This window comes from Pseudorca crassidens, chromosome 16, assembly GCF_039906515.1.
Source record: "Pseudorca crassidens isolate mPseCra1 chromosome 16, mPseCra1.hap1, whole genome shotgun sequence".
In the NCBI taxonomy this organism is placed as follows: Eukaryota; Metazoa; Chordata; class Mammalia; order Artiodactyla; family Delphinidae; genus Pseudorca; species Pseudorca crassidens.
In genome coordinates, this window is record NC_090311.1 from 61,609,253 (window position 1) to 61,625,312 (window position 16,060).

At 49.3% G+C, this 16,060-nt stretch overlaps 1 protein-coding gene across 3 annotated transcripts in view; it reads right to left on the bottom strand.

The window, feature by feature from the left end:
* The window catches only part of ADAMTS14 (ADAM metallopeptidase with thrombospondin type 1 motif 14), a 92,406-nt gene that overhangs the window by 26,122 nt on the left and 50,224 nt on the right, over positions 1-16,060 (bottom strand). For 2 of the 3 annotated variants that reach the window (XM_067710664.1, XM_067710666.1), the window contains exons 5-9: positions 5,779-5,862; positions 4,935-5,091; positions 2,857-2,962; positions 996-1,139; positions 212-344 (exon numbers count right to left, since the gene is read on the bottom strand). In XM_067710664.1, coding sequence (XP_067566765.1) covers positions 212-344; positions 996-1,139; positions 2,857-2,962; positions 4,935-5,091; positions 5,779-5,862 — 624 coding nt within the window. The remainder of the gene's footprint in view (positions 1-211; positions 345-995; positions 1,140-2,856; positions 2,963-4,934; positions 5,092-5,778; positions 5,863-16,060) is intronic. The other variant, XM_067710667.1, reaches the window with a different exon arrangement.

Consider the following 16,060-nt stretch of genomic DNA (forward strand, 5'->3'; position numbering starts at 1 on the left):
CTCTGTTCTACTCTGTTCCCATCTTTCCAGGCATTCTCCAGCCACCACACACGCTGGCCCCCCACCCCTGCGTGGGGCGGGGATATGGCAGAAAGTGGCAGGGCCTGGGCCCTGGTCACCCTGCCTGGGCTAAGGTGCTCTGTGAATGACCAGCCTGCAGCCCAGGAGGACCTGACCTGGCATCCAGCTGGCAGAGGCCGTGGGAACTCACCGCTGAGCAGGTGTGGTACCCAGTGCCGAAGTCAAAGCGGCATTGCTCGTCCATTGAGTAGTCAATGCCGGGCAGCTCCGGGGGCCGGGGCCAGGCAGGTGCAAAGGGATCATCAAGGAGGCAGTCATAGGAGCTGCCGGCAGAGGCAGGGAGGTGAGCAGGGTGGGGACAGGAATTCCCAAGCTCTCCCTCCCAGAGGAGGGGGTGTTAACCAAGCAAGGAAGGCCTGCAGGAATCTGCCCCCGCTGCCCTGTGCCAGGAGCTGTGTTGCCCAGGGAGGACAGGCTGCCCTCCCCTCGCTTCCACCCACGACCATGTCTGGGAGCTCCAGGGCAAGGGGACCCAGGACTGCGGTTAGGCACTCAGCTTGTGGTTTTCTTACAGGGCCTGTTTTGCCCGCATTACAGAGACACATCATGGCCCAGATGAAGGGTTGGCTCGTGGACAATTTGAGGGCTCACTGCACTGAGAGAAGAAGACAAGTCAGCCCGCCGTGCAGGACGTACACTGGGCACTGGCCGGCTGCTGCGTGAGGTTAGAGACAGTATATCTGCCGGCACCCATCCCGCCCAAATCCACTCTGCGCCCATTCTCGGCCTTGAGCTCGTGAGTCCAATGCTTGTCCTGGGCCTCCACGTCCCCGGAGCCCCAGGAGCTGACCAGCAAACCCAGAATTGAGCATGTGTCAGGAGTAGGATGGTGTTAGGAGGGGAGATGACTTGGGGGAGATGGAGTGGCAGGCCGCTTGCTCCCCATCCGGGCCCAGAGGGTGGAGGTGACCTACGGGAGGTAGCGGCTGAGTTCCAGCTTGCTGCAGTGGGACCAGTGGAAGCGGTGGAAGGCAGCCTGCACCAGGGGCGCCATGACGCTGCCCAGGCTGGTCTCATCTGCGCAGCCGTTCCCCTGACCATCGTGCTCCATGCCGAGCCTAGAAGGTGGGGGAGGACAGAGGGGAGCCCTCAGTCATGCCCAGGGAGCCCGCCCCTGGGGAGATGAGCAGGCGGGCCTGAGACCCTGCCCTGACCAGGCTTCAGACTGTGACTTTTGGCCTCAGTTTCCCCACCATGCAGTGGAGAGGGTCACCCCTCTGGATGGAAGCTGAGACCCCACCTGGCCCCCCAATGGGGCTGGACTCATTCTGCCCTCCTGACCCCTCCACAAACCCTACCCACGTCCTCACAGTTTCCGAGGTCAGCTCCAGCTCCACTCTGGCCCCAGGACACCTTTCCTGGCCGCCCTCCCTGTGGGCTGCCCTCCCACAGCAGGGAACGCCTGTACCACCATTAACAACTCACACGCCATGCACTGTCTTCCCTCCAGACCCAAGGTCTCACGTGCAAGGACCAGTTTCATTCTGTTCAGTTCGACCTCCCTTACTGCGCCCTCCCTGGGTGCCAGCCTCCTTAGCTTCTCCTAGACCCCGCGGTACCCAGCACAGAGCTTTGTGTGTGGTACCTACCTGCTGTGATGATAGTTTAAATGTAAAAGTTTGCTCTTTCTAGTTAGTATTTAACACCAAAGCCCAAAGGTTCTAAATTCTTAAACACTCCCAGGAGTCTGCATTTGGCCTTGACCACTAGACAGACACATGGGCCTCTAAGCTTGACCTTGTCTCTCCATAGGGAGGGGCTCTGTGAGTGAAGAGTGGACACACCCTGCCCCCCCACATACAGGAAGACAAACTCCTGGCTCCAGGATATGTGGAAGCATTGGCTGCCAGGGCAGGAAGGGACCTCAGAGGTTCCCCTGGTGTCAGCCTCCGTGTTGCAGATGAGGAAACGGAGGCCCCAGAGAGGAGGTGCTACCCACCCAGTGAGGGGCAGGGCGGGGATGAAATCACAGGGGCAGGCAGATGCAGAGAGGGGCATGGCCAACCACAGATGGCAGGCTCGCCCTCGGGACTGGCCCACTGCTCTCATTCCCAGGTCCTTCCAGCTGCAGAAAACAGCCCTCACTCTGTGTGTGGGCTGGGGGCGGGCAAGCTGGGGGCGGGTCCCGTAGCTCTGCCCTTGTGGACAGACAAGGCCAGGAGACGTGACTGTGACAGGTATATGTCACCACCAGACACTGGATGGTGGATTATTTGTTTTCTCCCAGCACGTAGCTTCTTGCGTGCATTTCTGTCCCGTTCTCCACTGCAGCCCTATTTCTAGAACAGGGCCTGGCACACCTCAGGCGCTCAAGAAATACTGGTTGAATGAATGAATGAACATGCTCTAAACCAAATCCGGGCCCGAGGATCACACAAGCCCGCCACCCGCTTGGCCCGAGGCCTGGGTCTAAGTGCCCCTGTTTATGATGGACTCAGGCCAGGGCTCCATCGCGGAGCACTGGGAGGGCCTTGAGGTGTGGCTGAGATGGAGGGATAGAGGCCACCCAGAGAGCAGAGCACTGCCTATAAGGCGACACTGCTACTGGCCTGCCAGAGGCAGGGCCACATCTGGTCTCCCAAGGCCCTGGATTTGGGGCTGGGCCCAAGGCAGGGCCAGAATTGCTGTCTGGGCCCCAGGGCTCCATCCCCGTCGGGGCAGCTCCTCTGGCATCTCCCTGGACACTAGGAAGGGAGTCCCAACTGGGGCGAAGCCTCCCACACCCGCAGACCTCCGCAGAGCTCAAGGCACCGCTCGCCCCTCAGTGCCACTTACACGTGGCCGGTCTCGTGGGCCACCACGAAGGCCGAGGAGAAGCCGTCTTCATGGTTAAGGGCACAGCTTCTCAGGGGGTGGCACATGCCAGTAACAGGTGCGTACCCTGCCAGGGAGAGGGAGAGAGGGCAGAGAGAGAGGTCACGTGCAGGTGAGGTAGGACTCGACGAGGTCTGTGCCGAGCCAGCCACCGCAGGGGCGTCCAGACCTGGTCACCACCGGAGGGTCCCTGGAGGAAGAAGGATCCTTCCAACGCGCCCCCCGTGTGTACGCACCCGCAGTACAGCTCCTGGGCCAAGCTGCCCCCACGTCCTAAGGCCTGCCGCCCTCCCTCCTGGCCTGCAGCTCTCTGTGCCTGTCGGCCCCAAGCCTGCATACAGCCGACTTCCGAGCTGCATCCCTCCAGACAGTCAGGCCGCTGGTGAGTCAACAAACAAGCTCCAAATGTGTCTACGCGGGGTAGCAGGTGGCACCGTGTTAGAGACTACGGGGAACACAGGCACGAGCCCGCATCCCCCCAGCACACCCACACACCGGAGGGGCAGACGGCTTAGCAGGGAGACTAGGGGTCACGAGGTCAGCCTAGGTGTGGGCCTGCAGGGCCGGAGTTCAAGGAGCACAGAGGGGTGTGTGGGGTGGCTAGGGGGAAGGCCTCTGACCGAAGGGGTTGAGCGGGACCAGGGAATGACTTACGGGGGCCTAGAGCTGGGCCTGGAGGACAGGCGAGAGACTCTGGCGAGGTGGGGGGCGGGCAGGGGGAGGGGAGGACACGGGCAAGGGGCAGACACAGCTGCGCAGGCCTCAGGAGCCGCGGGCAGTGCAGGGGGCCGGCACGTGGCACTGAGTAAGCAGCTTTGTGTGCGAGGCCCGTGATCTACGGGGGCTGCTTCCCCGCCTCCCCAGGGCCCGTAATCAGCTGGGAGGGCAGCCTGGGCTGAGGAAGACATCTGAGGAGGGGGAGATGGTAGAGAGCGCTCCCTGCCTCGGGCCTTCAGCCAACCATGACCAGATAGCTATTCCCTGTCTTCGGAATTGCTGAAATCCTCTCTTATTTGAGATGGTTTTGGGGGTGTAACAAGAAGCTGTGGTGAGAAGGCTTCTTGGGTCCCGATTGTCCTGGAGGTCTGGATGTACTCTACAGGGCATGCAAGTACACACGTGTATGTGTGTCTCTTTGCACATGTGTCTGTGTGTCTGCACATGTGTGTCTGTGCATGAGTGTGCATGTGTCTGTACACGCAAGTGTCTGCGTGTAGGTGTGTAAATCTGTTTGTGTGCGTACAAGCCTGCCTTTGGGGCTTCAGGGATTCAGACAAGCAGCCCTTTTGGTAGAGGCTGCCTCTCTTCTAGCATCAAACCAGAAAACACTACAAAGCCCTCAACCCGGAGCCTGGAGATACAGTCTGAGTCTCAGCTTTGTCTCCTCTCTGCTGTGAGGCCTAGGCAAGCCTCGTTGCCACTCTGTGCCTTGGTTTCCCCATACAGAAACCTGGGGGTGATCAAAGCTTCCTATGTCTGCAGAGCGCTTTCAGCCATCCTCTGTCACAGACATGGGATGCATCCCTCAGCCCTTTTAGCAGCCCGGGAATGGAGGAAGGCAAATACTACTATTTCTCCCATTCCACAGTTGGGAGAATCTCAGGAGATGAATGAGTTTGGATCACTAGGCTGGAGAGGCATGGATCTGCGGGTAGAGCAGGGCCATCCTTTCTGAAGTCCACACCAGCCCCGCCCTAGGTGCCCCACGGCCTGCAGTGAGGACAGAAGGATACAATGTGGGCAGAAGCATCTTGAAGATCACTGAGGTCTTCGAGCAGCCAGGCTCCAGGATGGTGATCACAGGGCCTCGGGCCTGACTCACAGCGACCTGCAGGCTCAACCAAGGCAGCAGGGACCAGGGCGGGGCCCCTTCACTTCCCCTGGCCCCCGAGAAACCATTCCAAAGCTCGCCTACCTGTCCGGCCAGGTCCTGTCTCCAAAGTCCCAAGGATCTTTTTGTTGCCAGAAGACCTGGCCCCAGAGACAGCCTTGGCCTCTGCCCTGCAGCTGCACATACTTGGCCACGGCAAATACAGTACCTTGCGTACCTGAGGGCCCAAAGTCCTGCCGGGTGAGGAAGACGACGTGGTCGTGGTGCTCTGCGTGGCCGGGGTCCTGGCGCTGCTGAGACTGTGCCCAGCGACACACCTGCTCCAGGCTGCGAGAAGGGTTCCCACGCTCGATCAGGCTCAGGGACTGGGGGGCCAGAGAGCAGAGTGCCGGTCAGAGCCCACGGACTGCAGCAGGCACCCTGCCCTGTGCTCCCAGCAGCAGGGGACACGGAGGCCCGCAAAACGGCAGGGCCTGCCCCAAGGTCACTGCTGTCCCGGCTCCGGCTGCCACTGGCACACAGCCCCGTTCCGTTTTAGGGAACGTTCCTGTGCCAAGCCCTGTGCTGGGGCACCTGTCTGCTGAGAACTCACATTATTGCTAATTCCTCAAGTAACCCACAGGCAGATGCTGTACTGAGCATCTCCTCTATGCAGTCACTGTCATTATCTCCACAACAGCCCCTAGAGGAGAGTTCTGTTTTTACTCCCGTATGGGGGAAAACAAGCAACAGAGCCCAGAACCCCCGGCCACAACCCTAGCAGGACTTGTCTCGGTCACTGGCCCCCCCTCTAAGCCCCACTTTCCCCACCGATTCATGGAGCAGGACCTCCAGCTGTAGGGGTTGAGGACTGTCCATTTACCCGACTGGAGGGAATTCATAAGTCCCCGCTTACCAACCCCAGATGCCTCCGCTAATGGTTTGGGGGTTCTAATTTTGGAAACAAAATGTTTCCTAGATGCTGTTATCCCTCCCCGATACCTGAGCTGGTCTGATGCTCTGGCCCCCCACCCCTTCTCCCTCAAACACTGCCTGTTGACACAGGGGTTTACCTGTCGGTAGCCAACCATGATCAAGCGGACAAGGGCGATGTTTATGTGGACCCCCAGGGACTCATCGTGGTAAATCTCATCCACCTTCAAGAAGAGATGAGCGTGTGGTGTTAGGGGAAGCAAGAGTTCATTGAAGGCCCACCGCATGCCAGGCATCTGACACGCTACCCTACTTCACCCTTACCATGGCTTTATCTGCAGGCTTTCCTATCCTCAGACGAAGAAACTGAGGCAGAGGGAGGCAAGACGACCTGCCCAAGGACACACAGCTAACAAGATGCACAACTGGGTTTCAAATCCTGGCCCACCAAATTCCAACACTGAGCTCTTCCCACGAAGCCAAAGCATGAGGGGACCTGGTCTCAAACCCAACAACTCAGATGGAATCTTGTCTTTTTATATCTCTGAAGAGTCCTTCCAGAAATGTCACCCAGCTCAGGTCACTCATCCTCACAGCCCTGTGTACCTTTCCAAGCGCCTCTGGAATCATCCGTGGGCTCTGCAGTGCCTGGGCCCCCCTCCAGGGCAAACGCAGGAGGAAAGGGCTCTAGGGCCTTGGACCAGCAGCATCCCCTGGGGCTCGTTAAAAATGCAGAGTCTTGGGCCCACCTCCTGAGTCAGAGTCTGAGTTAGAACAAGATCCCCAGTGATACTCAGGCACGGTCAAGTCTGAGGACAGGAGCAGTGCATTGGATTATTCCCTTCTCCCACAGGCTCAGGGACCTTTGGGGCGGTCATGGCACAGTTCATCGATGAATGCAGCCCCCAGCCACTCCCCTGTTCAGGAAGTCCCAGAACTGTGTCCATAACAGATGGACACCACCCCCAAGGACAGGCAGTTCACCCACTCCTGAAGATGCCTATCTCCTGAGTGGTCCCACTGGACAAGTCCATCTTTTTTGTTTTAAATAACTTTTATTCCTGGATATAAGATATTTCACTCTAAAAACTCTGAAAAATACCCCCAAAAAGTAAAAGAAAAAAGTCAGAGGCGATCAAGATGGCAGAATAGTAAGACGTGAAGCTCACCTCCTCCCACAAATACATCAAAAATACATCTACATGTGGAATGATTCTCATAGAATATCTACTGAACGCGGCAGAAGAGCTCAGAGCTCTGAAAGGGCCAGAAAATCTCCATGCAACTGGGTAGGACAAAAGAAAAAAGGGGAAAAAAAAAATGGAATCAGAACAGGACCTGTGCCCCTGGGAGGGAGCTGTCAAAGAGGAAATGTTCCTGCACCTGGGGAGTCCCCTCACTGGTGGGGAGATCAGCAGGGACAGAGGGGGGCTTCGGAGCCTCGGAGGAGAACTCAGCGACAGGTCTGCAGCAGCTAGAATGGAAAGAAACCTGCACAGATGGTCAGGGCCATCGCTCTGCATTCCCCAGCCTGAGACACGTGGCCACCAGTGTGGACGGGGGCTGGGTGTGGAAGCTTGGGCTTCAGAGATCAGACCGGGGAGAGGACTGGGGTGGGCTGCGTGGGAACACCCTGAGGGGCTGGAGTCTGGTGCGACCACAACTGTGGGTGTACACAGAGGAAGCCTGGGCCGCCTTAGAGGCCAAGCGCCACTGTGTGGGCGGTGTGTGCGGGCAAGGGGAGGACCTGCTATTCCAGCGTTTTTCCCTGTGTGAGCTCTCAGGCAGCAGGACACTGCCCACACGGGCTCCAGGAGCGGTGGCAAGCTGCCTCTGCTCCCATGGCATGCTCCAAGTGTGCGCATGAGCTGCCACCACTGCCAATAACCCCACGACCAGGCACCAGCCGCTGCATCGGCACACCCGTATCAAGGGGATAACGGCCAGCACACGCTGAGGAAAGACGCAACATGCATCCACACGAAAAACAGCCCTCGCACCAAAAATATTAAACCCACACAAGCTACACAGGGACACTCCCACATATAAATAGCCCTCCGAGACCACAGTAGATAATTGTTTCTCCTAAACTCACAGAATTAAGAGAAATATAAGTAAAATGAAGAAGCAGAGGAACCACTCCCAGTTGAAAGACCAAGGGAATTCCCCTGAAAGAACAAACAATGAAACAGACCTCTTCACTGTAATAGACACCGATTTCAAAAAGGAGATAATGGAAATACTGAAGGAATTAAGAAAGGCTATCGACAGAAATGCAGAGTACTGTAAAAAGGAACTAGAAACTATAAAGGGGAACCAGGAAAAATTAGAAAACTCATTTGCCGAGACAAAAAGGCAACTAAAGGCAATGAATAGCAGAATAAATTATGCAGAAGAATGAATAAGTGCCGTGGAAGATAGAACAATGGAAATCACCCAATCAGGAGAGCAGACAGAAAGTCAAATGAAAAACAAATGAAAGCAATATAAGATATTATATGGGATAATATATTATAGGATAATATAAAGTGTGCTAATGGGATGATATAAAGTGTGCCTATGGGATAACATAAGGGAATAATATAAAGTGTGCCAATCTATGCATATGGGATATGCAATAATATCCTATGGGATAATATAATATCCTATGGGATATTATAAAGTGTGCCAATCTATGCATAATAGGGATTCCAGAAGGGAAAGAAAGACAAAAGGGGATCGAAAATGTATTTGAAGAAATTATGGCTGCAAACTTCCCAAACGTAAAGAAGTAAACAGATATCCAGGTACAGGAAGCACAGAGGGTCCCAAACCAGATAAAGCCAAACACACGTACACCAAGATGTATTATAATAAAAATGACAAAAGTTAAAGAGAGGGTTCTAAAGGCAGCAAGAGAAAAACAGAGTTAATTACAAGGGAACCCCCATAAGGGTATCAGCTGATTTCTCTACAGAAACATTGCAGGCCAGAAAAGAGTGGCATGATATTTTCAAAGTCCTGAAAGGGAAACATCTGCAACCTAGGATACTCTACCCAGCAAGATTATCACTTAGAATAGAAGGAGAGTTAAAGTATTTCTCAGACAAGCAAAAACTAAAAGAATACAGAAATACAAAACCTACTCTGAAGGAAATGCTGAAAGGTCATCTCTAAATAGAAAAGAAGTAAGAATATATAGGAAAGAGAAAATCACAATTGGAAAGCAAATCACTTAAATAAGCCAGTCCACAGATTAAAAAAAGATCAAAGAATTTCTGTGAAAGTGATGATAACCACAGTGAACAGCAAAAGGATGAACGCAAAGATGTAAAAGGGCATCAAAATCATAAAAAGTAGGGGAGGAGAGTAAGCAAATGTAGATTTTTTTTCATTTCCTAGAATGTGTTTGAGTCTATATGATTACCAGTCTAAGGCAAGTAGAAACAGGATGGGGTTAACATACTTGAAAAGCAGGGTAACCACAAATCAGAAACATACAAGAGATTCACAAAAACCAAAAAGAAGAGAACATAAGCATAACACAAAAGAAAATCATCAAACAACAAAAGGAAATAGAAAAAGAAAGGGACAGAGAAGAAATATAAAATCAACAGGAAAACAAGGCTAAAATGGCAATAAATACATATCTATTAATAAGTACCTTAAATGTCAATGGACTAAATGCTCCAATCGAAAGACACAGAGTGGCAGATTGGATAAAATAAATAAATAAATAAACAACAGCCTACAATATGTTACCTACAAAAGACCCACTTTAGGGCAAAGGACACACACAGATTGAAAGTGAGGGGATGGAAAAGGTTATTTCATGCAAACAGAAATGAAAAGAAAGTGGGGGGTCACAGTACTCATATCAGACAAAATAGACTTTAAAACACAGGCCATAAAGAAAGGTAAAGAAGGACACTATATAATGATAAAAGGATCAATACAAGAAGAGGATTTTACACTTGTCAACATTAATGCACCTAATGTAGGAGCACCCAAATAAATAAAACAAATACTAATAGACATAAAGGGGGAAACTGACAAGAATACAATAATAGTAGGAGACTTTAACACCACACTCACATCAATGGACAGATCTTCTAGACAATCAATAATGCAACAGAGATCCTAAATGATACAACAGAACAGTTAAGACTTAACTGATATTTTCAGGACGTTACATCCAAAATAACCAGAATACACATTCTTTTCAAGTGCACATGGAACATTCTCTAGGATTGACCATATACTAGGGCATAAAACAAGCCTCAACAAATTTAAGAATATAGAAATTATCTCAAGCATCTTTTCTGACCACAACAGCGTGAAACTAGAAATCAACCACAAAAAAAGAAATGAGAAAAAAAAATTACATGGAAACTAAACAACATGCTACTAAAAAACCAATGGGCCAATGATGAAATCAAAGAGGAAATTAAAAAACACCTTGAGACAAATGACAATGAAAACACAACTGTACAAAATCTATGGGATGCTGCAAAAGCAGTTCTTAGAGGGAAGTTCATAGCAACACAGGCCTTCCTCAAAAAACAAGAAAAATCTCAAACAACCTAACCTACCACTTAAAAGAATTAGAATGAGGGCTTCCCTCGTGGCGCAGTAGTTAAGAATCCACCTGCCAATGCAGGGGACACGGGTTCGAGTCCTGGTCTGGGAAGATCCCACATGCCACGGAGCAAATAAGCCCAGACACCACAACTACTAAGCCTGCACTCTAGAGTCCATAAGCCACAACTACTGAAGCCTGCACACCTAGAGTCCATGCTCCACAGCAAGAGAAGTCACCGTAATGAGAAAACTGCGCACCGCAACAAAGAGTTTTTCCCCCCGCTCGCTGCAACTAGAGAAAGCCCATGCACAGCAACAAAGACCCAACTCAGCCAAAAATAAATAAATTTATTTAAAAAAAAAAAAAAGAAATAGAAAGAGAAGAACAAACAAAACCTAAAGTCAGCAGAAGGAAGGAAATAATAAAGATCAGAGGGGAAATAAATAAAATAGATTTAAAAAACAATAGAGGGACTTCCCTGGTGGCACAGTGGTTAAGACTCCACGCTCCCAATGCAGGGGGCCCAGGTTTGATCCCTGGTCAGGAAACTAGATCCCACGTGCATGCCGCAACGAAGGAGCCCACGAGCCGCAACTAAGGAGCCTGAAAGCCACAACTAAGGAACCCACCTGCTGCAACTAAGACCCAGCACAACCAAATAAATAAATTAATTAAATTTTTTTTAAAAAATAGAAAAAAATCAATAAAGCCAAGAGCTGGTTCTTTGAAAGGGTAAAGAAGACTGGCAAACCTCTGGTCAGGTTCACCAAGAAGAAAAGAGAGAGAACCCAAATAAATAAAATAAGAAATGAAAAAGGAGACATAACAATGAATACCACAGAAATACAAAAAACCCTAAGGGAATACTACAAAAATTTATATGCCAACAAATTTGACAACCTAGAAGAAATGGACAAGGATCTAGAAACATACAGCTCACCAAAACTGAATCAAGAAGAAACAGATAATTTGAACAGACCAATCACTAGAGCTGAAATAGAATCTGTAATTAAAAAATTCCCTACAGGGCTTCCCTGGTGGCGCAGTGGTTGAGAGTCTGCCTGCCGATGCAGGGGACACGGGTTTGTGCCCCGGTCCGGGAAGATCCCACATGCCGCGGAGCGGCTGGGCCCATGAGCCATAGCCGCTGAGCCTGCACGTCCAGAGCCTGTGCTCTGCAATGGGAGAGGCCACAACAGTGAGAGGCCCGCGTACCACAAAAAAAAAAAATTCCCTACAAATAGAAGTCCAGGACTAGATGGCTTCATAGGCGAATTCTACCAAACATACAAAAAAGAATTTATACTGATCCTTCTCAAACTCTTCCAAAAAATTGAAGAGGAGGGAACACACCCAAAGACATTCTATGAAGCCACCATCACCCTGATACCAAAACCACACAAAGACACCACCAAAAAAGAAAATCACAGGCCAATATCGTTGGTGAATACAGATGCAAAAAGTCTCAACAAAATATCAGCAAACCGAATCCAACAACACATAAAAATAATCACACACCACGACCAAGTGTGATTCATCCCAAGTTCACAAGGATGTTTCAACATATGTAAATCAGTCAACGTGATACGTCACATAAACAAAAGAAAAGATAAAAACCACATGATCATCTCAATAGATGCAGAAAAAGCATTTGACAAAATTCAACATCCATTTATGATAAAAATTCTTACCAAAGTGGCTACAGAGGGAACATATCTCAACATAATAAAAGCTATTTACGACAAACACACAGCCAATATAATACTCAATGGTGACAAGATGATAGCCTTCCCACTAAAATCTGGAACAAGACAAGGATGCCTACTCTCACCTCTTCTGTTCAACATAGTATTGGAAATCCTAGCCACAGCAATCAGACAAGAAAAAGAAATAAAAGGTATCCAAATTGGAAGGGAAGAGGTAAAATTGTCATTATAGACAGATGATGTAATTCTATATTGAGACAACCCTAAAGACTCCACACAAAAACTACTAGAACTGATAAATGAATTCAGCAAGGTAGCAGGATACAAGATTAACATACAGAAATTGGTTCCATTTCTTTACACTAACAATGAAATATCAGAAAAGGAATGTAAAAAAACAATACCTTTCAAAATCACAACTCCCAAAATAAAATACTTAGGAATAAACCTGACCAAGGAGGTGAAAGACTTATACGCTGACAACTATAAATCATTAATAAAGGAAACTGAAGATGATTCAAAGAAATGGAAAGACATCCATGCTCTTGTATAGGAAGAATTAATATTGTTAAAATGGCCATACTAGCCAAAGCAATCTACAGATTTTTAATGCAATTCCTATCAAATTACACATGACATTTTTCACAGAACTAGAACAAATAATCCTAAAACTTATATGGAACCATAAAAGACTCAAAATTGCCAAAGCAATCCTGAAGAAAGAGAACAAAGCAGAAGGCATAACCCTCCCAGACTCCAGACAATACTGCAAAGCTACAGTAATCAAAACAGCATGGTATTGGCACAAAAACAGACATATGGATCAGTGGAACAGAACAGAGAACCCAGAAATAAACCCACACACCTATGGTCAATTAATCTTCAACAAAGGAGGCAAGAATATATACAATGGGAAAAAGAGTCTCTTCAGCAAATGGAGTTGGGAAAGCTGGACAGCTGCATGTAAATCAATGAAGTTAGAACACACCCCCACACCATACACAAAAATAAACTCAAAATGGCTTAAAGATTTAAACATAAGACATGATGCCATAAAACTCCTAGAAGAGATCCTAGGCAAAACATTCTCTAACATAAATCATAGCAATGTTTTTCTTAGGTCAGTCTCCCCAGGCAATACAAATAAAAACAAAAATAAACAAATGGGACCTAGTCAAACTTACAAGCTTTTGCACAGCAAAGGAAACCATAAAAAAAACGAAAAGACAACCTACAGAATGGGAGAAAATATTTGCAAACAATATGACCGACAGGGCTTAATTTCCAAAATATACAAACAGTTCATATAACTCAACAACAACAAAACAAACAACCCAATAGAAATATGGGCAGAAGACCTAAATAGACATTTCTCCAAAGTAGAAATACAAATAGCCAATAGGCACATGAAAACATGCTCAACATAGCTAATTATTAGAGAAATGCAATTCAAAACTACAATGAGGTACCACTTCACACCAGTCAGAATGGCCATCATTAAAAAGTCTAGAAACAATAAATGTTGGAGGTGTGGAGAAAAGGGAACCCTCCTACACTGTTGGTGGGAATGTAAGTTGGTGCAGCCACTGTGGAAAACAGTATGGAGGTTCCTCAGAAAACTAAAAATAGAATTACATATGATCCAGCAATCTCACTCCTTGGCATATTTCCAGACAAAACTCTAATCCAAAAAGATACATGCACCCCTATGTTCACAGAGGCACTATTCACAATAGCCAAGATGTGGAAACAACTAAGTGTCCATTGACACGTGAATGGATAAAGAAGATGTGGTACGTATATACAAGGGAATACTACTCAGCTATAAAAAAGAACAAAATAACGCCATTTGCAGCAACATGAATGCAACTAGAGATTACCATACTAAGTGAGGTATGTCAGAAAGAGAAAGACAAATACCATATGATATCACTTACATATGGAATCTAAAATACGACACAAATGAACCTATCTACAAAACAGAAACAGACTCACAGATACAGAGAACAGACTTGTAGTTGCCAAGGGGGAGGGGGTTGGGGGAGGGATGAACTGGGAGGTTGGTGTTAGCAGATGTAAGCTATTATATATGGAATGGATAAACAACAAGGTCCTACTGCATAGCACAGAGAACTATACTGAGTATCCTATGATAAACCATAATGGGAAAGAATATTAAAAATGAATGTGTATATGTATAACTAAATCACTTTGCTGAGCAGCAGAAATTGACACAACATTGTAAATCAACTATACTTCAATGAAAAAAAAAGCTCCCAAGTTATGAAAAGAAAAAAAAGTTGTCTCCTATTATATATTAGCCAGATATATAATAACTATGGTTAACACAGCTTCCTGCCGTGTGCGTGTGTGTGTGTGATCTTACAAAATTGGAATCATGCTGAATATACTGTTTGTGTTTTTCTTATTTCCTGAAACATCATTCTGTGAATTTAAAAGCATTACCTCTAATGTCTACAGGTGATGGGCCATCACTTACGTAACTACTCCCCTAGGAGAAGTGACTTGTCCAGGAGGAGAAATGACGTGGTCAGCAAGTCAGCGTCAGCACACAGCAGTGTAGCTGCCAGGAGCCTGAGTCCTGGGTTCAAACCCCAGCACTGCCTCTTAGGAGCTGGGTGGCTTGGGGCACATCAGGTAACTCCTCAGAACTCTGTTTCTGTAGACTGGGGATCATAATGGCTGTCGTGGGGCTGGCACGTGGAAGCTCATGCCAACTCAACATCTGGGGATTATGAGTGAGCCCCACAGGCAGAGAGGCCCACGGGCACGGTCAGTGATGGAGGCAGAAGTGGAACCAGCCTCTGACTCCTGCCCACATGGTTTCCCGGGAGCGGGGTTGGAGATTCATGCATGACCCTGTTCTCACCATTTCACCTCTCCACGCCCTTCAGCTCATAAGCAAAGGAACCAGCCTACAACCCACAAAGGGACTGCTGTCTACGCGATGGAGAGGGACAGTGTGGCCAACCCTACCTATGAGAGTCCCATGGGGAGGGGAAGGCCAGCTGGGGGACCAGAGGTCTGCTCCTGTGCTGACGCACCCCTCCTGGGACACAAGAACAGAGCCCCAGCCTACTCTCCCACACCTGGCAGCTGCCCCAACCCGTGAGCGTGCAGACTCCAGAGCAGCCAGCACCAGGCTTCCCCCAAGGGCCTGCCTGGCACCCATGTCTGACCCCAACTGAGACCAGAGACCAGTGCCTGCTGGGGGACAGCAGGCCCCACGAACCCCATCACACATAACAGTGGAAAGTCCGATGGGTGGGAGCACCTCCCTCCACCCTCCTCCCCTCTCCTGCAGGAGCAAAGACATCATGGGAGCAAAGTGGCCAAATGCATAAATAGATGATGTCCTTCTCCACCCGCCTGCCCCGACTCATCCTAGGAGAACACGCACACGTTTTCTCCCTCACAGAATTCCAACCTGAGTACTCTTTGCTGACCCACTGAAACCACACTTGATCTGCTGTAGGATGACTCAAATAAGCCCAACATCTCAGCCCCTCCGACACCAGTACATGGCCTTCCTTCTACACAAGGGTGTGGCCAGCGTCTCAGACCTCCCTGCTGGTGCCCCGTAAGAGTGCAGACCAAGGACGGGGTCACAAGCAACGCATGCTCCACACAGCCACATCTGTACACCTCGTATACGTGTGTAAACCCACCAGTGACCCCAGGGCAGGGGAAGGAAGCGGTCACTGGGTACATGGGCGGGGCATCTGTGGGGCCTCTGGCCATCTAGAGTACCCAGGCCATTGCCTTCCTGCCCTCTTCTGTCTCCAAAGTGGACCAGGCAGATTGCTGCCAGAATCCTGCCACATTACTCATTTCTGTCCCACACTCCGCCAGCCAAACCCACTCTTCAAGGGCTGCAGTGACCCCTACCCTACACTGCATCTCCAGGCCAGGATGTTAGGAGGTCCTCACAGAACTGGAAAGGGGGCTGCTGCTCTCTGAGCAGGAGGAAGAATCAGAGCCTGAGTGTCCAGTACAGTAGGGGGTTGAGTGGGGCCTCCTGACACCAACTCCCACTCCCAGGTAACTGGCCCAGATGCAAATACTGAGCAATTAATACTAAAAATTAATTTTGCCTCTTCTACAGAAATAAAAAAGAAGTCAAATACACACTTC